Source organism: Theropithecus gelada, chromosome 3 (genome assembly GCF_003255815.1).
Source record: "Theropithecus gelada isolate Dixy chromosome 3, Tgel_1.0, whole genome shotgun sequence".
Classification (NCBI taxonomy): domain Eukaryota; kingdom Metazoa; phylum Chordata; class Mammalia; order Primates; family Cercopithecidae; genus Theropithecus; species Theropithecus gelada.
Window position 1 is genome coordinate 177,895,599 of NC_037670.1, and position 27,663 is coordinate 177,923,261.

At 41.8% G+C, this 27,663-nt stretch overlaps 1 protein-coding gene across 5 annotated transcripts in view; it reads left to right on the plus strand.

Moving 5' to 3' along the window:
• Positions 1-27,663, plus strand: part of DPP6 (dipeptidyl peptidase like 6) — a 1,162,044-nt gene that overhangs the window by 106,645 nt on the left and 1,027,736 nt on the right. The window contains exon 1 of one of the 5 annotated variants that reach the window (XM_025379260.1): positions 15,853-16,531. The exons of the other annotated variants lie outside the window; for them this stretch is intronic. Within the exon in view, the coding sequence (XP_025235045.1) occupies positions 16,481-16,531 (51 nt within the window). The 5' untranslated portion in view covers positions 15,853-16,480. Of the gene's footprint in view, positions 1-15,852; positions 16,532-27,663 lie in introns of those variants that run through there. 5 annotated transcript variants of the gene reach the window in all.

Consider the following 27,663-nt stretch of genomic DNA (forward strand, 5'->3'; position numbering starts at 1 on the left):
GGCTGGAGTGCAGTGGCCGGATCTCGGCTCACTGCAAGCTCCGCCTCCCGGGTTCACACCATTCTCCTGCCTCAGCCTCCCGAGTAGCTGGGACTACAGGCGCCCGCCACCGCGCCCGGCTAGTTTTTGTATTTTTTAGTAGAGACGGGGTTTCACCGTGTTAGCCAGGATGGTCTCGATCTCCTGACCTCGTGATCCGCCCGTCTCGGCCTCCCAAAGTGCTGGGATTACAGGCTTGAGCCACCGCGCCCGGCCAAGCGAACTGATTAATATGAATCAACTATGAAAAACTTAAAGCGATTTACCAGTGTCTTATATGGTAAATAAGTGTATTTAAAATAAGTGTATTTTACACACACACACATCTATTATATATACAGGACTGAAAGAATAAAGAGAAATCTTTTCTTGTGTGGGAAAATGGCAGGGACAACAGCGATAGCAGTATTTTCTGGCAAAATGTTAGAGAATAAGACGGAGTATACAGAAACATAAGGTTACTCATTCAAAACAACAGCCACAGATATTTTTTGTTGATATTGTTAGGATTGGGATTTATTTTTTAGATTTTAATGAAGATGGTAGGTTAATTGATAACCTTCGTGGCAGGAGACCATAATCTTGGCTTTCAGAATGTGAATAAAAGGGGCTTTAGTTTCTTTCCCCTTTTTGTAATATAGTTGTCAACTAATAACTACAGCTTGGGGTTTTAGCTACAGTCCAAATGACATTTTAATGAATAAAATTTGGCCATAATTAAATTACACATAAAAACATATCACAAGTACCTCTTATTTAACTTTTACTTCTTTGCCAGTATATAAAGTGGTCAATAAGACTTCTATTCGAACATAGTGTATTTTATATAGTTTAGAGAGTCATTACTCCATGGTTCGGTATGAACCTTCTTTTTGCCACAGTTTGTACCTCTTCATCACTGTGACTTCATCAGGAACAAGAATTTCATCCCTGCAGCAAAGACCACTGTGAATATGGATGCAGGGTGACAAAATCATTCTCACAATTTTTATGCTTTCTGAATTTCTCTTGCAAATATCCACATTAATGGCGCTAATATTCTTCCAGCCTTCAAAACTCATGCTATTTTATTTCTCACACTTGCCCTTTATTCTCTTTTTAATGGATCCACAATCATTCCATCTGTAATGTTTTGCCTTAAACAGCAGTTTTTTTTTTTTTTTTTCCCAAGTGTCTTCAAGAACTATTTGTATTAGCATCAACTGGGTGCATGTACAGAATGCAAATTCATAGGCCTGAAGCTAGGCTGGATCAGGGTGTGGCCTGGAAATCTGTATTTTCATAAGCGTCCAGGTACTTCACACGTGCACTTATATCTTGTACATACTGCTATGGAAGGTGCTTTGCTCTAATTAATCAAACAAGTATGTAAAGAGTAAGCCTCATAGCATACTAAGTAATACTATGGGCCATGGCAGTAAGAACTGGCTCATTGAAATACTGTTACATTATCAGGACAAGTATTAAATATGTAATTTTTAGTAAATATGCCACTGGTTGCCAGATGAATTCTCATTGATGTAGCAATTTTCACATTTATGTATATTTAAAATTTTAAAATGATAGATAACATATACTGAATGCTTACAATTAGCCACGCCCTGTTCTTCATAAATTAATCCATGTATATTAGTATTTTACATTTACTCATGTCTACAGCATGATGAGCCACAAGGTGCTGTCATTATCATCATTATCATCTTAGATGGGGAAACTGAGGCATGGGGACCTCACAGCACTACTACATGGCAGAGCCATGATTCCGCAGTAAATAATCTAGTACCAAAGCTCTGGTCCTTAGCAATTTAACAAATAGAGAGACCTATACTGTCTCTAAAGAAAGTGTAGGTCTTTAAATGCTGTTTTGAACAGACCTCCATATACCTATGTATAGAGTAACCAACTACAATTGAACTTTTATGATACCTTCTCAGACTCTACAGCTAGATGGCTATCTTTAGTCCATTTTGCACTGCTACAAAGAAATACCTGAAGCTGGGCAATTTATGAGGAAAAGAGGTTTATTGGGCTCACAGTGCCCAGGCTGTACAAGCAGCATGGAGCCATCATCTGCTTCTGGTGAGGCCTCAGGCTGCTTCCACTCACGGTGAAAGGTGGAGGGAAGCTGGTGTGTGGCAATTACGTGGTGAGGAAGAACACAAAACAGAGAGGGGGAGGTGCCAGGCTCTTTTTAACAACCAGCTCCCATGGGAATCATGTGTGAGAACTCACTCACTGCCCCCCACCAAGGAGGGCATTAATCTTTTCACCAGGGATCTGCCCTCATGACACAAACACCTCCCATTAAGCCCCACTTGCAACACTGGGGATCAAATTGCAACATGAGCTTTGGAGGGGCCAAACAAACCAAATGATAGCAATGTCTGTGGCATTTAAACAATATATTCATCCATTTAAAACTATATTGGAGGCCTACCTAATTTAAAATGAATGAAAATAGACAATAATCCTACCCTTATAATGCCTATAATCTAGTTGCAGAGATTTTTAAAAATTCTAACTGTTCCATAAATAAACATAACTCTGCAACTTTGGCAAATAACACAAAATAGAATTACACAGAATTGTGAGACTTTTAAAAGATAGTTTATCCTCGACAGGAAAGTCTGGAGGGCCTTCCTTGTGAACAGATGAATGGATGAACAGGCATTAACTTGGTAAAGCAGGGACCGGTGATGGGGAGCACTGCCCTCGGAAATGGAAGCCTGCTGTTACAAGGCCCTCGGAAATGGAAGACTGCTGTTACAAGGCCCTCGGAAATGGAAGACTGCTGTTACAAGGCCCTCGGAAATGGAAGACTGCTGTTACAGAACAAATCCACTATCGAGAACATCCAGAAAGGGTCAAAGGCACTGCGGAACTACCAAGGAAATGAAGACTTCTGTCCTCATGTCCAAAAGATGGAAGAACAGAGAGGTAGAGAAATATAGGAGTGGCATTCACTCATTTGCACAAGGCAGCTGACAGGTTGTGGGTCTCTATAGACTCGGGGTCTAAAAGTAGAAGTCCTGAGAAATACACTAGAGTTTGAACTGGAATCCCCAAAGACTACATACCAGAAGAAAAGAATTAAAGATGGATTGCTCCTCAGGACGAAAGCCCAGACTGTAAATTGTTAACTCTTGTCTACATTAAGACTATTTGCCTTCTTCCTAACTACCTGCCAGAAGCAAAAGTGAATCCACTCTGAAGGAAGACAAAGCGTCTAGAGCCTGAAATTATCTTCACACCCAGTATTGAAAATACGAAGTATTGAGCCAAAAATGATCAAGAAAGATAAAAATAACTGAACAAAGAGCAACAGCAACACACAAATACACAAATACACACACACAGCCCAGAATAACAGAAGAACCAGGAAGAAGTTATTAGATATGGACTTTAGCAAGTTTGTAAAACTAAATCATAAAATGTAGACTTATTATTTATTTACTTACTTATTTATTTATTTTTGAGAGGGAGTCTTGCTCTGTGGCCCAGGCTGGAGTGCAGTGACGTGATCTCAGCTCACTGTAACCTCCACCTCTCAGGTCCAAGTGATTCTTCTGCCTCAGCCCCCTGAGTAGCTGGGATTACAGGTGTGTGCTACTGTGCCCAGCTAATTTTTGTATTTTTAGTAAAGACAGAATTTCACTGTGTTGGCCAGGCTTTTCTCAAACTGCTGACCTCAAGTGATCCACCTGCCTAGGTCTCCCAGAGTGCTGGGATTACAGGTGTGAGGCACCATGCCCGGCCCAAAATGTAGAATTATATCATGAACTGGAAACAATTAAAAATCCAATGGGCATATTAGAATGGAAACAAAATAAGATATGAAATTAAGAACTCAATGGATTTAACAACCAATTAACGCAGCTGAAGAGAAGAAAAGGGAGCAAACAAAACAATTCAATATCTGGTTACAAGTAGAAAAATGTAGAAAACAGTGTAACATGCATAATAGATGTTGGAAACCTCTAGTATAGGTGTAATTAAAGTTGCAGAAGGAAAAGCGGGAGAGAATAGAAAGGAAACCATTACAGATGAGATCATTTCAAAAGCAACAGAAAAATCCAACAGATTTAAGTTGCGCTATGAACTTCAGACAGATTACAACAGACAAAAGGTACCTAAGGATATCACAATAAAATTTCTGAAAACTGAAGACAAGAGGAAGTCTAAAAGCAGGCAGAGACAAAATATATGCTATGTTTATGGGGAAATAATAATACTAATAATGACTGTATAAGAGTGCAAATCAGAAGATGGAGACATGACATTGTCAAGTGCACAATGAAAATAAATGCCAGCCTAGAACTCCATACACTGTAAAGTTCTCCTTCAAAACAAAGGAAAAATATAAGGACATTTTTTGAAAAACAAAAACCTAGGAAATTTGTCAAACTTCCAGTAAAGGAATGACTGAGAGAATTCTTCATGCAAAAAACATAATCACAGATGAAAATAGATAACTTAGAAGAATGTAAATGATAAATATGTGACTAAGTCCAAGGGAATACTGATTGTATAAAACAATGATTAGAAAAAAATACCTACATAAATCATGATAAATAATAGCACGAAAGACAGGATTTTGTTAAATAGTATTTGATTACTCAAAGTTCCTTATTACCTGAAGAATTGTAGATATTGTAACTGTCAATTTAAATTAATATGATTATCAATATAAGATTCTAAGAATATATTTTGAATTTATGGGGTAAACATTGAAAGAATAATAATAATTGTTTAATAACAGGCTAATTTGAAGAAGATTTATCAATAAACATAATTAATCCAAAAGAGGAAAAATGGGACAAACAAAATTTGTAAGATTGATTGGCATGCCAGTGTGTCAGTGATTGCATTAATGCAAATAGATGAATACTCAGATTAAAAGGCAAATTTGTCAGACTGAATTAGCAAATAAAGAGAGGCAGCTCACAAAAAAAGCTGCCTAAAATATGAGGACCAAAAAAAAAAAAAAAAAAAACAAAAAAACCCGTGAAAAAAAGAGAGTTAGTTAAATACATGCAAGCAGTAGGCAAAATAAAATTGGCATATATGATTTTGCAAATGACACTGAAAGGCAAGAAATGACACATTTCTAAACACAAATAGTGTTATTGCATTAGGATTAAAGGGTCTATCTGACAAGAATTTATAATCCTAGACTGGTATGCACCTAATAATATAGCTTCAAAATATATAAAGCAAAAATTGACAGAATTAAGAGGGAAAATAGACAAATCTACAGTCTTAGATTTTACCATACCTGAGTAACTGAAAGAACACCCAAGAAAAAAAGTCAATAAGGATGTAGTAGATTTGAAAATCACAATGAACTAACTTGATCTAGTTGAAAAATACAGAAATACTACATCTGCCATTTTAGAATATACATCATATTCTATCCAATATGTAATTCATTGCCCGAATTGACCATATGTTTGAAAACAAATTACACACACGCAGTATCACCAAGTATAGGGATTGAAATTCTGAGTACTTTTTCTCTAACTACAGTGAGATAAAGCTAAAAGTTAATATTAAAAATATACCTCAAACATCCTTAAATGTTTGTAAATTACTTCTAAACAACTTATTGGCCAAAAATAAAAATTATAAAGGAAATTAAACGTGCCAATTTTATAACCTAACATCTCAATAATTTACCCAATAGAACAGCAAATAACACACAGTCATACATTGCTTAATGGCAGGATACTTTATGAACCCAACATTCAGTGATGTTAGTCATTGTATAAACATCAAGGAGTGTACTTACATGAACCTAGAGGGTACAGCTTCCTACACGCTTAGCCTGTATGGCATAGTTCCTATACTACCAACCTGTACAGCATGTTGCTGGATTTAATACATAATTTTACTGTACCTTTTCTATGTTTAGATATACCATGGTAAGTATGTATATATCTAAACATAGAAAAGGTACAGTAAAATCATGGCATAAGAAATAAAAACTGTTACATCTATGTAGGGAACTTACCATAAATGGAGCTTCTAAGACTGGGAGTTGCTCTGAGTGAGTCTGGGAGTGAATAGTGAGTGAATGTGAAAGTCTAGGCCATTACTGTACACTACGGTAGACTTTACCAACACTTTGCACTTAGGCTATACTAAATTTGTAAAAAGAAAAATACTTTTCTTTCTTCAATAATAAGTTAACGTTAGCCTACTGTAACTTTTTTACTTTGTAACATTTTTATTTTTTTAAAAAATTACTTGATTCTTTGGTAATCACAGCTTAAGACACAAATAGTACAATTGTACAGATATTTTCTTTATATTCTTATTCTATATGCTTTTATCTATCTTCAAATTTTCTTTCATTTTTTACTTTTTAAACTTTTTGTTAAAAATTAAGACACAAACACAATTTTGTGTTTATTATTATCAAACATTATGTACCTTACATAGTTGTATTGCTATACTTTTAAACAAGTGGCAGTGCAATAGGTTTGTTCATACCAGTATCACCAAAAACTCATGAGAACTGCATTGTGCTATGGTGTTAGGACAATGATGATGTAACTGGGAATAGGAATTTTTCACCTTCATTATAATCTTCTGGGACTACTGTGGTATATATGGTCTGTCATATGCTGACTGAAATGTTGTTATGTCATGCATGATTACATAAAGAAAATAGGAAAAAATAGTACATATGACCGATCTTATTAATTAAATAGATAAAAAGTGCATGACACAACTCAAAAAGCTAAAAGTTGTTTTTCAAGCAAATAATTAAATAGGTAAACACCAGGGAAGATTGAATTTTTAAAAAATCAAGTATTACCCTATTCCAAATGAAAAAGAACATCATTTTAGTGGAAGCCAAAAAGAAGTAGTATTTGCAATGCTTATTAACTGACAAAGAACTCATATCCTGGATATATTAGAAGGTTTGACAAATCAATAAAGATATTACAAATCCTGGACACTGCAAATGACAAATGGGCAAAAACATTAACAGGCACTTCACAAAAGAAAATATCCAAATTATTAAGAAACATATAAAAGCTTTCCTTTTCACTGTCATTAGTTTTTAAGGCAATGCTAGATACCCGTGTACTCTCATCAGAAATGTTACTCAAAAGTGAAATAAAACAAAATATAACCCGACAATATCAAATGTGAAGAAGAATGTGAAGCAACAGGTCACTCACATCCTACTTGTTTGGGAGTAATTTTGTGTAGCCTTTGTTTATCAGTAAGGCTACACAAGGCTGAATATCCACATTCTAATAAATCGGCTAAGGCTAAACATACACCTTCTAATAAATCTATCAAATTTATAGATATATAGCCTTCAGAAATTCTTACATGTGTAAATCAAGACTATAATGAGAATGGTCATAACATCATTATTTATGTTAGTGCCTAACCAAGCAAAAGAATCCAAATGGACTCAACAATAGCATGGATTGATTATGAAATGTTCAAATGTTCACCGCGGAGTGCCATGCAGTGATGGAAGCTGACTACAGCCACATACAACGTCTCCGAGTCTCCCAAGGGAGCCTGAGTGAAAGAAACCATTCACATTGATTTCATTTATATGGAGTTCAAAACGCTCCCTAACTAACTAGTGTTAGAAGTCAGGATAATGATTTTCTCAGGGAAGAAATGCGATTGTAACCAGAAGAATGGACCAAGAAATCTTTTGAGACACCACTTATCTCCTATGTCTCCATCTGGTTGTGATTACATGGATGTATGCACTTTGACATAAGTTATTAAGCTGTAGACTTATGACTTAGGCACTTCTCTCTAAATGTGGTACTTCAACACGATGTTTTGGTTTATTTTTATATTAAAAGACAGAAGAAAGGGGAGAGTATTAAGGTAAAGAAAATAGCATGAAAAAATCTCTGTGCAGGAATTAAGTGTGTACAAAGATTGAATAAAGCCATTTGAATGGAGTACAGAGGTGAAGAAATAAAGATAAAGAGAGGAGGAGGGGAGATGGGAAAAAAGGAAGGCGGAAGGGAGAAAGAAAAGACAACAGAAAAAGAAAAAAAAGAAGCTGGAAAAATAAGTAATGGCAGCGCCTCTCCAAGGTCCTGAAACTTGGATGCTTCCCTAACAGTAATGAACGCCAGAGAAGAGGTTTAGCTGTGGAGAGGGTGGTGACGTGATGAGATGTGTACTTCAGATATTTCCAGATGAATGCACTGGAGAAGGGAAAAAAACTAGATGTGAGTGGATGAAGAAAGAACTCACAGCAATTGTCCAGCAGAGAGAAGTGGGTCTGAGTTACCTGGGTCTGAGTGTTGGTGGTAGGGAAGCTGCAGGGACGTAAAATTGTGTGGATGTTGGGGGTATAGGGAGAAGGAGCTATGCTTAAAATATGCTTAAAATACCAGCCCAAGCTTTTCTAACTCCAAAATACCTTTTATTTATTTATTTGTTTATTTATTTATTTATTTTGAGATGGAGTCTCGCTGTGCCTCCCAGGCTGGAGTGCAGTGGTGCCATCTTGGCTCACTGCAACCTCTGCCTCCTGGGTTCAAGCAATTCTCCTGTCTCAGCCTCATGAGTAGCTGGGACTACAGGTGCACGCCACCACAGCCAGCTAATTTTTGTATTTTTAGTAGAGATGGGGTTTCACCACATTGGTCAGGCTGGTCTTGAACTCCTGACCTCAGGTGAACCACCCGCCTTGGCTTCAAAGTGCTGGGATTACAGGCATGAGTCACTGCACCCGGTCCAAAACACCTCTTAAAAAGTCATTTAACCACATGTTTCTCTTTTCTATAGCTCGTTGTAAACAATTAATTCCTATATTTAATAGTGAAGTCCTTTTTGTATTCTAGTTTAATAACACTATTTCATGGGTCATTTTAATAGGAATTTCCTAGTCGATATAGTTTTATTTATAACCTCATTAGAGGAAGAGTTTTATACATATTTTATAGGGATGGGTCCAAAAGTCTCTGCTATGTTGGTAAACACATAATAATTAAATTTTAAAAAGCTATGGCCTTCTAAATTTTTCCTTCTTTTGAAATATACACAGATTTTTGACTTGTTTATCAACAATTGTGCTACCTTATAGGAAAATTAACAAGGTTCATTTATGAATGTGTCACAAAACTGCTTTTCTTGAACTGCTGATGTTCAAATATTATAATTTTATGCCATCTGTGATATGAGCATTTGTTACATATAAGTTTCATCATAAGCAAACTTTTAAAAACTCATAAAAGCCCTCCCTTTGTTTAAATGTGTTTTGTATATCTATCGCTTTCAGTTTATAAGTGTTTGACCATTGCTCTTCTATATCTATAAATATTTTAGAGTTCTTGTAGACTCTTTGCTTACATGTCTTGGATCTGTATACATATACATATATGTGTATATGTATTATATATACAAATAAATATACATATAGATTTTGTGCTTAAAAAAAAGAACTCTAAAATATATAATGTGCTCCACTGATTCTGTAAAATAGATATGTAATTTCCCATTGCTCAAAGATACTAGGAATCACATACACTTAACTGCTTATATTTTCCAATACTTTGCTTAGTTACAACATTTCTATACAAAGATATTCTCATGTATAAAAGAGCCCAACAATTGTTTCATACTTCTTACACTTCCTTAAGATAGTATTGAATACCAACAAAACACTGCTTGAGTCAAGAGGCCTTAATCAGTCTGTTAGAGTAGGAAACTGAAGAGTTAAAATAGTTGTGGTATTGGCCTACACCAATATGTGACATGGGACACGGCTGTGGATATGACATTCGGATTCCATCCTCTGTTCCTCCTCTTGTAAATTGAGTCTGTAGCCGAACACACTTGTTAATGCTCAGAGACAAGTATGCAGGGAGAAAAGAGACACTGAGCTGGATCCCTGTGTATTTTGGTTCATACCTGAGATGAACCTGAAATACAGTCTATTACCTGAAATAAGAGACCAGTATGTTGTAATGAATTTAGTCTGAATTATCTCATTCCTGAGAGGTTCCTGTTAAATTGAGCAAGTACGAGATAGACATGAACCGAAATCATTTCTTTGACTCTTAGTCTACTCTGGGAAAGTGAAACATTGCCAAAGATAACAGTCTTTTAATTAATTTTGGAGGTTTGTTTGTGTATACACTTGGAATTTCTTGGATGCATGCTTCATTAATAGGCCAATGTGCCTGGGTTTAAAGAAGATATTTATTTTTAAATCTAATATGTCAGTTCTTGGCTGAAAGTATAGTGGAAGGGGCAGCAGCATAAATATCCTCTCATTCATTGCTTCATTTGTTCAAGAAACATGAATTAAACAACCTACTACTCATCAGTCACAGTGTGAAAGTAGCAGGACCCAAAGACGAACGTGCAGGCATATGCCTTCCAGTTGGGATGCAGAGGCAGCCATGCCAATAAGTAAATATGTGTGATAAGTTGTTAGATGTGCAATTCTAGCTATGATTGATTTAATGGCCAACATAGCCCTTGTAATATAACATTAGCATGGAGGTGAGATTAAATTCTATTTCCATCTCTTGGTTGCAGAGGGTCAGTGAGGAAACGGGTCATCTCTGAACAGGGTTGACACTGGACTTAATAGTTTTGCATGGATGATCTATAAATGGCTCTTCTCTAATCCTTACTACCTACCCAAATGATATCCTTGTCATTCCAACCCAAAATTAGTTCAGGAGCTTCCTAGCTGCCTTGCCTGTCCTCCTGTCTCCTTGCTTTGGAGGGTGGATTTGATTTTAAAGTATGGATCACACTACATCAATGTCCACCTGGGGGCCTTGGCTGCAACATTCCCGTTTTTGTAGGACACAGCTCACATGGCTCTCACTGCTGGTCTCCACATGTCCTTACCCTCATTTCCATCACCCAGCTCTGCTTCCAGGTGGTAGTGTATTGAACTACTCAGGCCATCCCTCTCTAGGCATTCATTTTCCCTGGCTCCAGGTCCTAATGGCTAAATTTGCATTGCTCCTATGAGATACATTTCAGCTGTCATCACTTGCATTAGCTTTCTTTCCTATTTGCCTAAAGACCCCAGGAGCCCTGCCATCTGTATTACTGTATCATATTTGTACAGTTATTTTTGTTGTCCATATTGTTATTTTGGGCGTCACCCACCAGACACTGTGAAATCCTCAAGGACAGGGACTGTTTTCTATAATAAAATCTATCACATGTCATCAAGCTTGGCATATCATTAGTCTCTCAACATATTTTAAGTTAATTTGTTGAATTTCTGAATGGATAATTGAGAGAAGGTAAAAACACTGGTTATATGCTTTCTCCAAACCATTATTATCATACGTGTGTATTTTGTAAAAGAAATGCTGACACATCTCATACTTTTTCTAGTAGATATCTTCCTGAACATTTATGGGTAAATTAAATTGTATGAAATGAATAATGCCTTCAGTGAAATAGGACAGCTCACATTTTAAAGAACATCAGTAATGAACTAATCTGTGTAAAAGAATAGTTTTACTCTCTTTTCTTATGTCACCTTGACTGTCGCTTTTACAAATTGGGAATTTTACACGTTGAGTTTCCTTATGTTGAAGTTCTTCTAGGTAAAGGTATTAATGCAGTTAAACTTCTAGCAATAAGTAACACGAAAAGAATGCTGATAAAGTGACATGAGGAATCTGTTCCTGTGTTGTAAACATTTCCTGATGTCAAAGGTGAAACTGAACATTTTGCCAAAAGTCTCAACCTAAAGCCACTTTAATCAAAGCAGTTGCTAATGCCAACAGTACATAAATCGAGGATGGAGCAACAGGATCGACACCAGCAATGGCCGCATTGTGGTAGGTGTGGACAGAGCCTGCCGGAATTAAACAGATGCCAGGAGTTAACACTAGGCAAAGGTAAATGGGATAGGTGCTGTGAAACATGGCAGATCCTATGGGACTTAGGTGCTCCCAAACACGGCAGATTCGATGGGGCTTGGGTGCTGAAAAACATGGCAGATTCTATGAGATTTAGGTGCTGTGAAACACAGCAGATTCTATGGGATTTAGGTGCTGTGAAACACAGCAGATTCTATGGGGCTTAGGTGCTATGAAACGGGGCAGATTCTATGTTCCCAAACCTAGCAGAAACAGTGCGGTGAGAATCATAAAGTAAACAGGCTACTCCTGTGATTTGGGTGAAAAAAACAAACAAACCAACAAAAACAGGAAATACAGCTACAAAACCTAGATGGAGAAGAGCCAAAACTGTTGATAGATATAGGACCACTTTTGCATCCCTGTTTGTGAATGCTATAGCACAAGAAAAAGTCATTTTGAGGACGGGATAGGAAATGAGCTTCTGATGGTGATGCTGTCTTCAAATGGTTCCTATTTGAATTTTCTCAGAAAATTTAATACCCAAGATTAATACAGAAATTGAGAACTACCCAATGTTAAGCACTTTTTCTTTTTTTTTTTTCTTTTTTTTTTTTGAGACGGAGTCTTGCTCTGTCCCCCAGGCTGGAGTGCAGTGGCCGGAACTCAGCTCACTGCAAGCTCCGCCTCCCGGGTTCATGCCATTCTCCTGCCTCAGCCTCCCGAGTAGCTGGGACTACAGGCACCCGCCACCTCGCCCGGCTAGTTTTTTGTAATTTTTAGTAGAGATGGGGTTTCACCGTGTTAGCCAGGATGGTCTCGATCTCCTGACCTCGTGATCTGCCCGTCTCGGCCTCCCAAAGTGCTGGGATTACAGGCTTGAGCCACCGCGCCCGGCCCAAGCACTTTTTCCTTACACTTGCTTTCCTTCTTTTTCTTTCTTTCTTTCTTTTTTTTTTTTTTTTTTTGAGATAGAGTTTCATTCTTGTCCAGGCTGGAGTATAATAGCACGAACTCAGCTCACCGCAACCTCTGTCTCCTGGGTTCAAGCGATTCTTCTGCCTCAGCCTCCCAAGTAGCTTGGATTACAGGTGTCCACCATCAAGCCCAGCTAATTTTTGTATTTTTAGTAGAGACAGGATTTCACCATGTTGGCCAGGTGAACTCCTGACCTCAGGTGATCCACCCGCCTCGGCCTCCCAAAGGGCTGGGATTACAGGCGTGAGCCACCACACCTGGCCCCGTCTTTCTTACAGAGACCTCTTATCCTCATTCTTTTCCTCTCCAGTATTCCATATGGCAGTGACTCAAGGCAGACAAACTACAAAGAATGAACAGGCATTACCTGAATATTCAGGATTGCTTTGCTGTTTTATTCTGTGCAGTGTTTCCTCCTATGCCTGCTTTTCAGCCTTATCCTTCCTGCAGGGCTCTGGGTCAGAAGCTGGGCAGGAGGAGCAGAGCACAGCACCTCTGACAAGCAGCATGACTGAAAGCTGTTGGTTAAGTGTTAGGAGAAAATGTGTCTAACAGGGTTATTTGTTTCTTAACATAAAGGTTTAATCCATATGATTCCACTTCCCATTTCCAGGGATAATTTGAAGGAAACTATAAAAAATAGAAGGTTAAAAAATATGTTTGTCAGCTGGGTGTGGTGGCTGACGGCTGTAATTCCAGCACTTTGGGGAGGCCAAGGTGGGCGGGTTACCTGAGGTCAGGAGTTTGAGACCAGCCTGACCAATATGGTGAAACCCCATCTCTACTAAAAATACAAAAATTAGCCCGGGGTGGTGGCGGGCGCCTGTAGTCCCAGCTACTCAGGAGGCTGAGGCAGGAGAATCACTTGAACCCGGGAGGTGGAGGTCTCACCACTGCACTCCAGCCTGGCAACAGAGCGAGACTCCGTCTCAAAACAAATATATATATGTTTGTCTTCTTGATTTTTCCTCTCTCCTCCATCACACGGTGATGGGATGGGAAAAGGCAGGTTGTGGGGAGCAGTTTGGAGTCCCATGCTTGGTGGGAAAGGCAGGGAGGAAAATTCTAGATGAACGAATGCTGCTTCAAAGGAAGAAGAAAAAGAACCGTTTTAATCCTGCTTACAATCAGATTTAGATTGCTGATATTTTCTGTCCACACACAACTGGGTTTATCCTGACATTCAACAGTGTAAGTGACCTGTACTCTAAGCGTTCCCTTCTAGAGAAAAGTTGTGATTGAGCAGCCTGCTGTTGTCTGAATTTTTGTCTCTCCCTTTTCCAGAATTCATATGTGAAACCTAACCTCAGGGTGATGGTGTTAGGGGGTGAGGACTTTGGGAGGTGATGAGGTGATGAGGGAGGAGCCATCATGCTGATAAAAGGAACCCCAAGGAGGTGCCTTTCCTCACACCATGTGATGCCCAGTGAGAAGGCGCCATCTGTGAACCAGAAATCAGATTCTCACCACACAAAGCGTCTGCTGGCACCTTGGTCTTGGACTTCCAACCTTCCAACTGTGAGAAATAAATTCCTGTTGTTTATAACCCACCCATTTGACTGTATTTTGTTGTCGCAGGTAGAACACAGTAAGACAAATCCCAACAGAGAAGAGTGCTTCTAGAACCTGAAGTGCACCTACCACTTTCTAGCAAAGCCTGATCCACATTACTTTAAAAGTGACTCTTTCAAGCATTCTGCTTTGGTTTACCTATTTCTTCCACTTACCTCTCTCAAGCCCAAATCATTAGTTTACACTTGTAACCAACTGCTCGTGCATATGTGCTAACATGTTTTTGCATATAATATACATACATTAATACATAATGTATCATTCATGCTTGCAGGTGGGCATTGTGGGTAACTTATATGTAATTACTGTTGCAATTACTTAGAATCATCTGCTTCTTTGTGAGCTCGAAAGTGACCTCTTAATTCTTTTTTACAAACGGAGTTTTTTTGTGAATGTAAATAATGGAAAAGCTTTCCAAACCCCTCCCAGACTCTCGTTCCGGCCATGCCCCTCCCCTCAGGCTCTGGCACGCGCTTACACACACACACACACACACACACAGCCTGATGTGTCTATCAGCTCTCAATCTGGTTTTTGAAGTGGTCTGGGTGGGTCTGCATATGTATTTGACCAACCTCTGCGCGCACTCTTGAGAGCGCGCATCCATGTGTGGTCCAGGGAGGAAACCGCGGCTGTGAATGAATGATTGATGGGAACAGCGCCTAGGGGTAGCAAGTGGAGAAGGGAACCCAGGTCGCGGTCACTGGTCAACCCGCCTCTTGGGGTGAAGGTTAGGGAAATGGGTGCTGGTATTTGGCCCTGGCCAATGCTGGGGTTCCAGGGCTAGGGAGAGCCCTCAGCGCCAGGCTGGGCTGTAGGAGGTCTTTGGGGTCAGATCCCTGCAGGCAGACAAGAGGGAGCCAAAGAAACAAAGCCGCCGAGGGACGCGGCTGGGGCGGACGCCCAGAGGGAAGTGGAGCCCGGGAAGCCAGGTGTGAGGCGGGGAGCGCGGCCGTGCTACCCGCGCTGGGAGCCGGGCGCTGCCATTCAAGGCAAGGTCCTCTGCGCCCTGGAACTGCCGCGGCGGCGGATGCAAAGGCCAATCCGGAGTGCAACCATGGAGATGCGACGTGTGTCCCATAGTAACCTGTTACAACATTATTTATAAGCTGCCGTCCCCAGCCTACCCCCACTTCCCCTCCGCTCCCTCGCCAGACTTGCCGGCGACGTGCACAGCAGCGTCTGGCTCTTCCCGGCCTCTCCCTTCTCTCGCGGGCGCAGCCGATCAATAGTTAACACCCGGCTGCGGGCGGCGGCTCCACCCGCGGCAATCACCGTAGTGCTTGTTTGTGGAAGCAGAGCGTGAGTGCGCCGCGCGCGCACCCAGTCCAGCGCGGAGTGGGCGTCTACCCGAGGAGGGGTGTCTGGGGAGGGGCTGCCCTCCTTACCCAAACATTTTGGGCTCGCTTAACCTTGATGCAGCTCCTGGCTTCCCAGTCCAGCTCAGTTCAGACAGAACACCCGGCGCGCGCGCGCGCGCACACCGACACACACACCGACACACACACACGCCGCCCCTGGCGTCGCCGCCCGCCCGGGTCTCCGCCCTTAGGGACCAGAGCGGCGACCGCTGCACCCCGCACTGCCTGCTGGAGGAGCCCCCGGAGCCGGGACCGAGCCGCCGGCGTCCCCGAGTGCGCCCCCAGTGCGTGCCGCCGCGCTGTTGCTCGCAGTGTGCCGGCGCTGAGCTCGGTGGACACGCGCGCAGTCGAAGCTGCCTCTCGCCCTAGCTAGCTGGGCTCGCAGCCTCTTCCTCCCTCCCTGGCTCCTGGCTTTTTGTTTAAAGCAACACCCACCCTCCCTCCAGGCTTTTTTTCTTTCTTTCTTTATTGGTAGCGGTCGAAAAGAGTTGATTGCTATTGGGATCCGCTGGGTAAAAAGACGGGTAGGGTGAGCGGGAGGTGAGAAAACTGAAGACCTGGAAGATTTTTTTTTTCTTCAAAAACCCGTTTCCGTCCAGTCTTCGGCCAGTCCAATCTACTTTAATCCTCACCAGGACAATGGATTAAGTTTCTCTTCCCTGGACCAGAAGTCGGGTTCGGACTTGGGGCAAAATGAAGGAAAAGGCCATGATCAAGACCGCTAAGATGCAGGGGAACGTGATGGTGAGTGCCGCGGGCAGGTTGCGCGCTGGGTCCGGGGGACCCGCCGTGAGGGGCGATGCTGGGGGAGGTCTGTCCTTCTGAGTCCCGAACCTCCCTGGAAGGACAGCGACCCCATGCCCGCGCGCGGCGGCGCTTCCGCCACTTCCCACCTGAGCCCACCCAGCGGCGCCGGGATGCGGAGGAGCAGGCATTTCTTTGCAAATTGCAACTTTGCGGCTCCGCGGCCCCTCTCCTTCGGGCATGTGGCTTTGTGTTTTGGGCGCGAGATTGAGTGTGGAAGGGGCTGCGGGGAGCCCTCGCTGGCCGCGGGTCGGTCCGAGCCCCAAGCAGACCCCCAGGGCTCTTCTGGGGAAACGCGGGGAGAGGTGGTCACTTCGGCCAGGGAAGGGCCACTGGGCCCTGGCGCCCGCGCCGGCCTCGGGGCTGTGAGTCCCCGGAGCTCGAGACCTGTTGGGTTTGCGGAGCCTTCGGTTCTCTCGGGGCAGGCGCCAGTCGCTCCGCTCCGCTCCAGCCGCCGCCGCCAGGCGGGACCCTGCTCCCCGGGTTGGGGACGCTGACTCCCCCAAAAGCTTGACTGTGCGGGAGGAGGTCGGGGCACTTCGCCCCCCGGGAGGGCCGCGCGCCTGGAAACGCGGCTGGTCCGAGGAAGGCTCAGGGCTGCTGGCCAGGGGGCAGCTCTGCAAGGATAACTTTCTAACCGGAGGACCCGGCGATCCGCCTCCCCAGCGAGCCCACCCGCCTTGCCGCTCCCCGCTGACCCGCGCGGCCTGGGCGCGCCTGCTCTCGGGGTCACGTTAGCCCGGGGCACGGGGCCGAGGGGTCAGGGCGCTGGAGTCTCGGAGGAGGACGAGAGGGTTGCCATCTTGTTCTGTTGAAATTGTTTGTGTGACTGCGCGTGTTTATTTTAACCCATTAGGTCATGGTTTGAGAAGAATCCTCCGAGGGTCCCTTATTTTAAGTTCCTGGCTGGCACTTTTTTTTTTTTTTTTTTTTTTTTTGGTGAGGGACAAACAAGGAGATGGGGATTGCCTTGCTACTTTGAAGGTTCTGCAGATTTGCAGATGCTACTTTTGAGGGTTCCGTAAGAATTGCAGAAATTCTTTCAGGGGCAAGGTCCAGAGTTGTTTACAAAAGGGGGTTGGGTCCAAGTGATGGGGGGTGGGAAGGCACCTTTGGGAGAACCCAGGTGGTGGTGCATTTTGAGATCCTGCTTTAACACAGGCAATAAGTGAAAATTTTACATTAATTGAACAAATACCCAGCTGACTTAACCACACCCACGGCAGACACCTGTTGCCTGGCAGAGAGGAGCGCCGTGGGTTCAGAACTTGACTCTAGACGGAGGTGTGAGCCTCTGGGTTCAAGACACCTCCCCGGAAAGTAATCAACACCTCGCCGGAAAGTAATAGCCGCATAGAGGGGCTTACTCTTCAGGACCCCTCCCCACTCCCGATATGACAAGGCCCCATCTAGGGGCCGGTCTCAGTCCTCGGTTGGTGGGTTCTCTGACTGACCTAATAGCTTGTTTATGAAAATGCATCTGTTTCCCTCATTTTTCCCACTCTTTTTAGCCATTGTGTTGTTCAGCATAATTTCTTGCATAAACAGGATAGAAACGTGTACGGAGTAATGCTTTTTAATTAAATGCCCACCCACATCCATCATTCCTAACTTATGTGATGCCATCATGTGCTAGGGAAATCTGTACATTTAGGGCTGAGGCTGAAGTTAAGGATTGAGGTTAATTATACTGATAAGGCAACATTATTGACTCATTACATCAATCTACCGCCAAATAAGTTTCTACTCATAACTTACATAGCATGGCATGAAAGAGCTAAATCTTCATATTACATCTTTATTAGAAACCTTATGTTCTTTGCCCTCCCCCTAACCCCTCTCTGCATTTTACTTCAGAAAATAAAGAATGAAATGATTGCTAGTTACATTTCTCACTTCTGTTCTGAATAAGGATATTCCGTGTGATAGTCACTGCATCCCTTTCCCTGTGTCTAATGTTAACAAGTGTAATTGGAGCAAGGTGAACTGAACCTAGAGAATTCTACAGCAACCCATATTTTCAGTTATCTGTTGGCCCAAGAAAACAATGAGATGCACACTTACTCAAACTTTAAATGTTCTTATCAACTCTTAAGCTGATAATTATGGCTCCACAGCTGCTGTGTAACTTATTTGAATTTTCATGTTCCAAGGAAATCCCTGTGGCTTCAGTTGAGTGATCATTTAGGACTTACCCATCCCTAATCTCTCAAGTTGCTTTGGAAGACTCTTGCTAATCACAGCCTCTCTTGGTTTAGATGACTGGCAAATTCTTTGCACTCACAACTTGATTGAAATTCAGGTGATATTTTACATTCAAGATGAGGACTGAATGATTTACTCCTATTACTGACAGCTGAGTTGCCACACATCTGATAGCTACAAAAAGTGGCAGACTGTTTTATACTTTGCAGTAACACTGAATCCACATACACACAGAGACCGGATCTCATTTCAGGGGACTCAAAGATCTCTGAGCTGTCTGGACTCGCATTTGAGGTTTGATATCTTAAAAAGAGAAAGACAGACACTTGGCACTGCCCAAATGGTCATGGAAATGTCAAATCCAGTTCCAGCCATGCCTGTAAATTATTTTCTAATCCAGCCCCTGCTCACTGATATCCACATTGTGTGATTGTTCTGGACCTGCAGCCTGTTGTTTCACTAGGAGTCCTACAAGAAAGGTGACAATAGCCTCCCGGCTCGTCCTTGCCATGCCACATTGCTTAGTTGAAAGTATGTTCTTATAAAATCTTTTAAAAATGTTTTATTCCTCGCACATTGCTTTAGGAATTTATTTCTGAGTACAGCTAGAGGATCAGGAGAAGGCAGATGCACCGGCATACTATCTGATCTTGTTTTGTTTTAGTAAATGGGGACAAGAAATACCACAGGTGGAATCAGTTTAGAACTTTTTTTTCTTTTTCTTTCTGAGACAGAGTATCACTCTGTCACCCAGGCTGGAGTGCAGTGCAGTGGTGCAATCTCAGCTCACTGGAACCTCCCCCTCCCGGGTTCTAGCAATTCTCCTGCCTCAGCCTCCCGAGTAGCTGGGGACTACAGGTGTGTACTACCATGCCTGGCTTTTTTCTTCCCCCCCCCTTTGAGACAAAGTCTCACTCTGTCGCCCAGGCTAGAGTGCGGTGGGACAATCTCAGCTCACTGCAGCCTCTGCCTCCTGGGTTCAAGTGATTCTCCTGCCTCAGCCTCCCGAGTAGCTGGGATTATAGGTGTGCCACCCCGTCTGGCTAATTTTTGTATTTTTAGTAGAGACTGGGTTTCTCTGTGTTGGTCAGGCTGGTCTTGAACTTCTGACCTCAGGTGATCCACCTGCCTTGGCCTCCCAAAGTGCTGGGATTACAGATGTGAACCATCATGGCTGGCCAGTTTAGAACTTCTATTTTAATTCTTGAGAAGAGTCTATTTCATAAACTTCTAATATTGTGAGAATTCACAGACTAACCATGCCATATTCAATCTGTAATTTGATATACTAAGAAATATTTTTTACTTGCTCAGAACAAAAATTCTCTTTTAAAAAATAGCTGTTATTGTTTCCATAAAATCTACATTTGAGAGTTCCAAGGGAGGCTGATGTGCACTTTCTTTTCAACCTAATCTTCCTTTATTGCTATTTGGTTGACATCCTACTTGTTTAGCGGAGGTATATACTCTTGCAATAGGTTCTGAGGTTAATGGGAAATGTTATCAGAAGTGTGTTGCTTCGTGCTGAATTCCCCTACTCTGTCCATATGAGCTTTCTTCAGACATTGAGTTGCTTAATGAAGATGGGTAAAGATTAAAGACTAAACATCTTGGGGACTGTCCTGTGACCCTTGGCGTCTCCCCCTTCCTTCGTGTGTGCGTTGGCGGCTCCACCAGTGTGTGGTGGGTAAGTGAGGGCTGGGCAGGCCCTTGTTGACTAGAGCAGTATCAGAGGAGGTTCAGACATAGGACACAAAGCATCCGAGGTCTGCAAGCCATGTTGATACTTGAGAATCCCACTGTTGATTGCTGTTGGTTTTGAATGAAAGTGGCAGTCTTGAGTTCCCTGTATAGGGAAAGCTGGAGTTTAGGCCTTTGCTCACTGGTTGATATATCTATGGTATGGTGAGCCTAGGATCTTTTCAGAACTATTATCTTCTCTTTTCTATGTTGGATAAAACATCTGAATGTGAATTTTCCACAGTAAGAGTTCTCTTTCAGGCATTTGAGCATTTTGCTGATTTGGTTAAATAAAGCAGTGATTATGCTCTACTTATAATTAGCACAGGTGAGCAGAGGCTCGTTGAGGTTTTTAGGCAAGTCATGAGGGCTCGTGTGGGACACAAAGCTTCTATTATTATTATTTTTTCTTCTGAGATGGAGTCTCGCTGTGTCTCCCAGGCTGGAATGCAGGGGCACAGTTTCAGCTCACTGCAGCCTCTGCCTCCCAGGTTCAAGCAATTCTCTTACCTCAGCCTCCCAAGTAGCTAGGATTACAGGCATGTGCTATCACACCCAGCTAATTTTTGTACTTTTAATGGAGATGGGATTTCGCCATGTTGGTCAGGCTGGTCTCAAACTCCTGACCTCAGGTGATCTGCCTGCCTCTGCCCCACAAAGTGCTGTAAGCCACCTTGCCCGGCCAAAGCTTCTATTATTGAAGCCTGTTGGGAACAGCATTTTTAGGAGTGTAGCCTTTAGCAATGCATTATTTTTCCTCTGTCTGAGGGTAATTGGCATCAGATTGGTCACTTGGTAACAAAATGCTTGGTGCTGGTTCTAAACAGGAGCATTGTAGCATAGATTTTGCAGGAATTTGCCCTCTCAAAATGGATTCCAAAAATTCTAAGGTCACAGCTTTCTGAGAGTTGTCACCATGTGTCCCAGTGGTGTGATACTTAGGTTGGTATTTCTCTACTTGCTAGTTGTTCAACATCCCCTCATAATATCATCACCCTTATAACTAGACTCCTCTTGAAAGATTGATTAATCCCATCTTTGCAGGAAACAGTGGCTAGGCATGGGTCCATTTCATAATCCTCCTTGCAGGATTTATAGGACTGGGAACACTTTAAACATGTTCATGGCCCATTAAAAAATGCAGATTTCCAGAAAGAAGACCCCAAAGCCAGAGGTGATCAGCACAGGATGTTTTATAAACTTTCTTCAATAAAACTGTAGTAAAGAGGGCTGTCCTATTTTTTCCCAGAGCTCTGTTTAGTTCTTTAGTTCATATATCCACTGGGTCTGAGTTTTTGGACATATAAATGTACTAAATTGACTGTTTCCTGTTGCACAGCCATCATCTCCTTTTCTGTAACCTGTCCTGGTCAGTAATCACAATACTGCTAACTTGATCATCATTTGGACTTTCAACCCTCTGTGCTATTATCAAGAGGTATGGTGCATATTGAAATATGAACATCTATTATTCATACATCCCCATGGACAAGGGCTTTGCACAGGAAGCATTCAAGTGGATGAATTTGTTAAATGAATGGATATTTGTTTCTTGCTTAGGACTGCTTAGCATAGGCTGTGCATTTGTGAGAAAGGCTCACGGTTTTAGTTGAACGTTTATTTTAAGAACTCCTTCAAGTTCTAATACATCAGATAACAGGAGAGAGAATTCCCTGCATAGAGTATTTTCCACTTCCAGCTACAAATGGAGACTTATGCTCAGTTGAGGGTGTAAACAGCTAATGCATCAATCTTCTTTATCTGAGGAGGCGTAGAAGTCAAATAAAATATAGAGAGGAATCTCTCAACTTAAAATGTTTTACTTGGGAAGCAAGAATTGCAATCTGAGGCATACACAGTCCAGTGGTCTTCAGTATGTCTGAGGAACAAAGAGAAGATTGTGAGTTTTATTAGGAAAGGAAATGTTAGCTATTATTTAGAAAGAAAACTCATTGGCCTTGGAGAAGCTTTTGGGAGCTGGCAAGCTCTGATTGGTGAGTTGACTGTGGTAGGTAAAACTAGTCTTAGAGTCACTGCAGGTTGTTTCAGCAGCTACTAGGTAAAACTGGTCTTAAGAGCTACAGCAGGCTGTTTCAGCAGCTGGGCTTGTGGGAAATTTAATTCTTGGAGCGGGTGCTATGTGTCTCCAGTGCTTTCTCCCTGGCCCCTGAACTCAGACGTTGAGTTGCTTAATGAAGGTGGAGTAAAGAGTAAAGACTAAACGTCTTGGAGACTGCCCTGTGACCCTTGAATTCCAAGGACCACAGGATTTTATTGGGTATGACAAGAATGACCCAATTTGTACAATCAGCTTTTGCAGAGGTAAACACATTTAGTCCAAATCATTTTTTAATTTTCTGTTTATTAAACTAAAATAAATTCAGCAACACAGAAGAATTCCATGACCTCTTTTTGTTATGGGAGCATTGTTATTTGATAGCAAGACCACATTTTAGAACTCAAGAGCATGCCCCAGATCCACTAGGTCCCTTGAACATACTAAGCTAAGAACAGGCAGGCAGAACCGACCAGAATCCCCCCTTTACCATTGTGGCTTCCTGTGATGATGGGAGAAAGGGTTCCATTCAGGAAGTAGAATTGTCAAAAACCCATCTTGGACAGTGGCTCTTGGCAATGGCTGAACAGTAGAATCAGCTGGGATGTTTTGAAAAACCCAGCCATCTATGGGTGTTGGGGAGTTGAGAATGTTTGGTTAAGGGTAGAGTATCTCAACATTGCCTGGAGCCACTGGTTCCTCCTGCCCCCACCTCTTCCCCAGTACCCACCCCCGGACTAGGGACACCCAGGGGATTCTGATTCCATTGCTTCAAGATGCAGTCTGTGCACGAATACATTTAATAGTGCTTCTGTTGTGCAGCCGAGATTCAGAACCAGTGGATCAGAGGCAAATTTTTAAAATAAATATTGCCATCAACGCCTAAGGAAATAATTATAACATTTATAAGGAAGCTTCTTGGAAAATGTACAGTCAAGTCTGGTTCCATGGGTTGTGGAGGCTGCCAAATATGTGGAAAGATGAGCAGAGAACACAGAATAAGAAGAAAGATGAAGTGAAATATGCATGAGAGAGAAAAGTAAATAGTCACCAGGGAAAAGCTAAGGAAACATGCTGTGTTTTTAATTTAAGTTTTCTAACCTCAGTGATAGACTGAATTTGGGGAAAAACAAGAATCTTTAAAGAAATTCAATTGTCCTCCTTTCCTTTTTCTTCATGCCCAGAAAAGATTAATCTTTTTGGCTGCAAGGTACTCTATTATGTGTCTGAGGTTCCCCCCAAAATTTATTTGGGGCAAGTAGAAACAAGGAGGGTGATAGAAGAAAGTTGAAGGCTGCCGTCGACCAGCAGGAGAAGTTCTGGACTTTGCAGTGGCCTTCAACTCCCTCTCCCAGTTAAGGGTAGCCTCTTTACTGGCTCCTCAATATTGATCTTAGGACATGCTTTAGAAGTCACCTTCCATGCCAGAACAAATATTTTGTTGGCATCATATTTTCTTCTGCATTCACTTATGTGGCCTCTCTCAGCTCACCAGTCTTGTCTCAGCAAGCATGCCACTGTATACGGGGAAAACAGATAGATGGCATCAATGTATAGTCCAATAACCACAAAATCTAGAGCATTCATGCAGTAGCCTTGATGACCCAGGAAGACTGTATGTGTGTGTTTGTGGCACACTGTATACACGCATGTGCACGCGTGCACATACACACACACACACACAATGTTCATACATCTCAGATGTAAAATACTGGCACCATTGTCCAGCATAGCTGAAGATCTGTTGGATAAGAGCTCCTGTGGGTGCAATCACTTTGACTGCTTGGCTTTCTTGGATATTAAAAAAATAACCACACTGTAATAAAACAGGAGTGCCAAGGATGTTCTGGTTTCCAGTGTAGTGCTACTCATCTGTGAAAATAAAAGGGAATTGCTGGCTAGCCAGACTGGCCACAAGGCCTGTTTGGCAAGGCACCAGCTGGATGGGATGGGACTGCACCGGGTCTCGCTATGAGAAGTCTAAGGCTGATTACATTTTCTTCACTGATATTGGTATTTGAAAAGTGGGATTTTCTTCTCTTTCATTTTCCCTCTCCTACTGGACTAATGCCCCTATTAAGTCACACATAATTTTATTTTAAATAATTCTCATTTTATGGTTTTGGTCCCATATAAACAACTTGTAGTAAAACCTCCACTAACAGAAATTCAACTACGAACTTGAGCAAGCTGGACTAACAGTCTCATACATTTCATTACATTAATCTAAAAAATGGTACTTCTAGGGTATGTTCTGACTTCATTATACATTCAGCTTAATATTCTATACCTTCTTGTTCTATATTTTTGGGAAGTGACAATTAATAATTTTCAAGCCTGAAGGCCATTTTTTTTTCATTCTTACAAAAATTATTTTGATTGTGGACTACATTTTCTTTGATAAGGCAAAAATGAATTAACACATTAAAAATTTATCTTTAACAGGCTGGGCACAGTGGCTCATACCTGTAATCTCAGCACTTTGGGAGGCTGAAGTGGGAGGATCACTTGAGGGCAGGAATTTGATACCAGCCTGTGCAACATAGTGAGACCCCATCGCTACAAAAAATTTTAAAAAATAATTATCCAGGAGTTGATATTATGTTATGTGGCTGCCATCCTAGCTACTCAGGAGGCTGAGGCAGGAGGGTCATTTCAGCCCATGAGATTGAGGCTGCCGTGGGCCAAGATTGTGCCACTGCACTTCAACCTGGGCGGCAAAGCAAGGCCCCGTCTCTTGAAAAAGTAATACATAAATAAATATACTTATTTATAACAGAAAATCAAAGATTATCTTGTTAAATGGTAGTTTTCCAGAAAATTGCATTTATCAGACCAAATCATGTCTTGAGCAAACTTTTTACAAGAGGGTTCTGTTTTGCTATTTTTCTTCCCATGACTCTGTAAATTGTGCACCTATTTTTTAAGATCTCCATCCTTTCATTGATAACTCACAGTTGTAGAGAACCTATACAACTACCAAAATAATTTTGTCTGTGCTATGTTATTATGTTAGAACAACCCATTGTGTTGGAAAGACCGATATTAGTTCTTTTTTATGGTTGAAAGAGCTAAGATTTTGAGAGAGTATATAGTGGGGCTGGTTCTTTGAGGAGGAGCTCAGGTGCTGATCCATTTCCAGCCCAGGTTCTTTGCACACAGCAATGTATTCTTTCAGAAATTCTCTTCTTTCCGATTGCAACTGGACAGAAACATAGAGCCTGGAAGATGGGAGAGAAAAATAAGAGATCATGTGGGACAGTATGTCTTCTCCTCTATCCTCATAGGATTTCTAGCCTCTCCTGGAGCACATCCAAGGACTGGAAACTCGTACCATTGTTGACAAGTTCTATTTGTTAAAATGGTGCTTCTTATGTTCGGAAGATACATACCTCCATTGAACTTTCACCTACAGTTTTAGCCTAAAGCCTTTTCACAAAAATTGTCTTATCCCTACTTCACATGACAACCTTTCAAGTAAGTTCCAACAGTTGCCATATGGCCCCTTTATAGTCTCTTTTCTAGGGAAAATGTCTCTATTTCTTTCAACTAATATATGAAAGTTTGATCAGAGTAACTGTGAATTTAACAACAAGACACCTGATTTTTCATTCAATCATTGCCATTGTTTTCTGTTTCTTAGCTTCCACAAATTTCTTCCTATTTATTGTTGTTGATTTGAGAACCTTCATACTGTTTTCCACAGTGGCTGAACTAATTTAATTCCCACCAACAGTGCACAAGTGTTCCCCTTTCTCCACCTCCTCACCCATAAATGCTACTTTCTTTGAGCCATTAGTGAACTGATAGAAAACAGCAGTCTGGAGTGAAAAAAGAAGATTGTTTCCAAAAACTATGTGGGTAAGGAGCCATGAAAGAAAGGTAATACCAAGGCAGATACCTGGAGGATGTGAAGCCAAGAGCATCAGAGGAGAGACTGAACCATCAAGAGGTTGGTTAGTGGGTACAAACGTGCAGTTAGAGAGAAGGAATAAATTCTCATGTTCAACAGCACAGTAAGGTGGCTGCAATTACTAATAATGTATTGTATATTTCAAAACAGCTAAAAGAATCTGGGTTTAGTGGCTCACACCTGTAATCTCAGCACTTTGGGAGGCCGAGGTGGGAGAATTACTAGAGTCTAGGAGTTTAAGACCAGCCTGGGCAACACAACAAGACCTCATCTCTAAAAAACATTAAAAAGAAAATATACCAGGCTTGGTGGCATACACCTGTAGTACCAGCTACTTGGGAGGCTTAGGTGCGAGGATTGCTTGAGGCCAGGAGTTCAAGGCTAAAGTGAGCTGTGATGGTGCCATGGCACTCCAGCCTGGGTGACAGAGTGAGACCTTGTCTGTAAAAAAAAAAAAATAATTAGAAGAGAAGATTTGAAATGTTCCCAAACGCGAAGAAATGGTCAGTGTTTGAGGTGATGAATATCCTAAGTAAACATACATCAAAATATCACATGTACCTCATAAATATGTATAATTATTATGTATCAACAAGAAAATGAGAATGTGAATGTTGAAGCAGGCGGAAAGATATTCATGTAGAGCCTTTGGGAAATGTTAGTCACTGGACATGGGAGGAAGAAAAATGGCCCTCCTCAGTTGCAGTGTCAGAGGCCTTCCACAATAAGCAGTGTCAGGGGCTATAAGAAACACTCACATGATGAAAACCAGCCTAATTTCTATGGAAACTCAGGTCTCACCTGACTTACCACTATCTAAGTTTGCATTTGCATAGTCACCTCTAAACGTGTGAGCATATTTTCTGCGCTTTGCTGGTTTGTATACAGCTTTTATTCAGCTATCTTTCACTCTAATAAGTAGTTCCTTGCATTCTGAATAGTTGGCTTCATGAAATAACTCACCATTATTCCAAAGGGAAAGGTGAGAGACAAAGGCATTCGGCTTCCATTAGTGTTTGGGATTACAGCCACAGACAAATCAAGGGTGAGTGAAAACTAAATGCCCACCTGTAGCTGCTGCTGGTATTCTCCCCACCTCTCTCTCTCTCTCTCTCTCTCTCTTTCTCTCTCTCTCTCTCTCTCTCTCCCTCTCTCTCT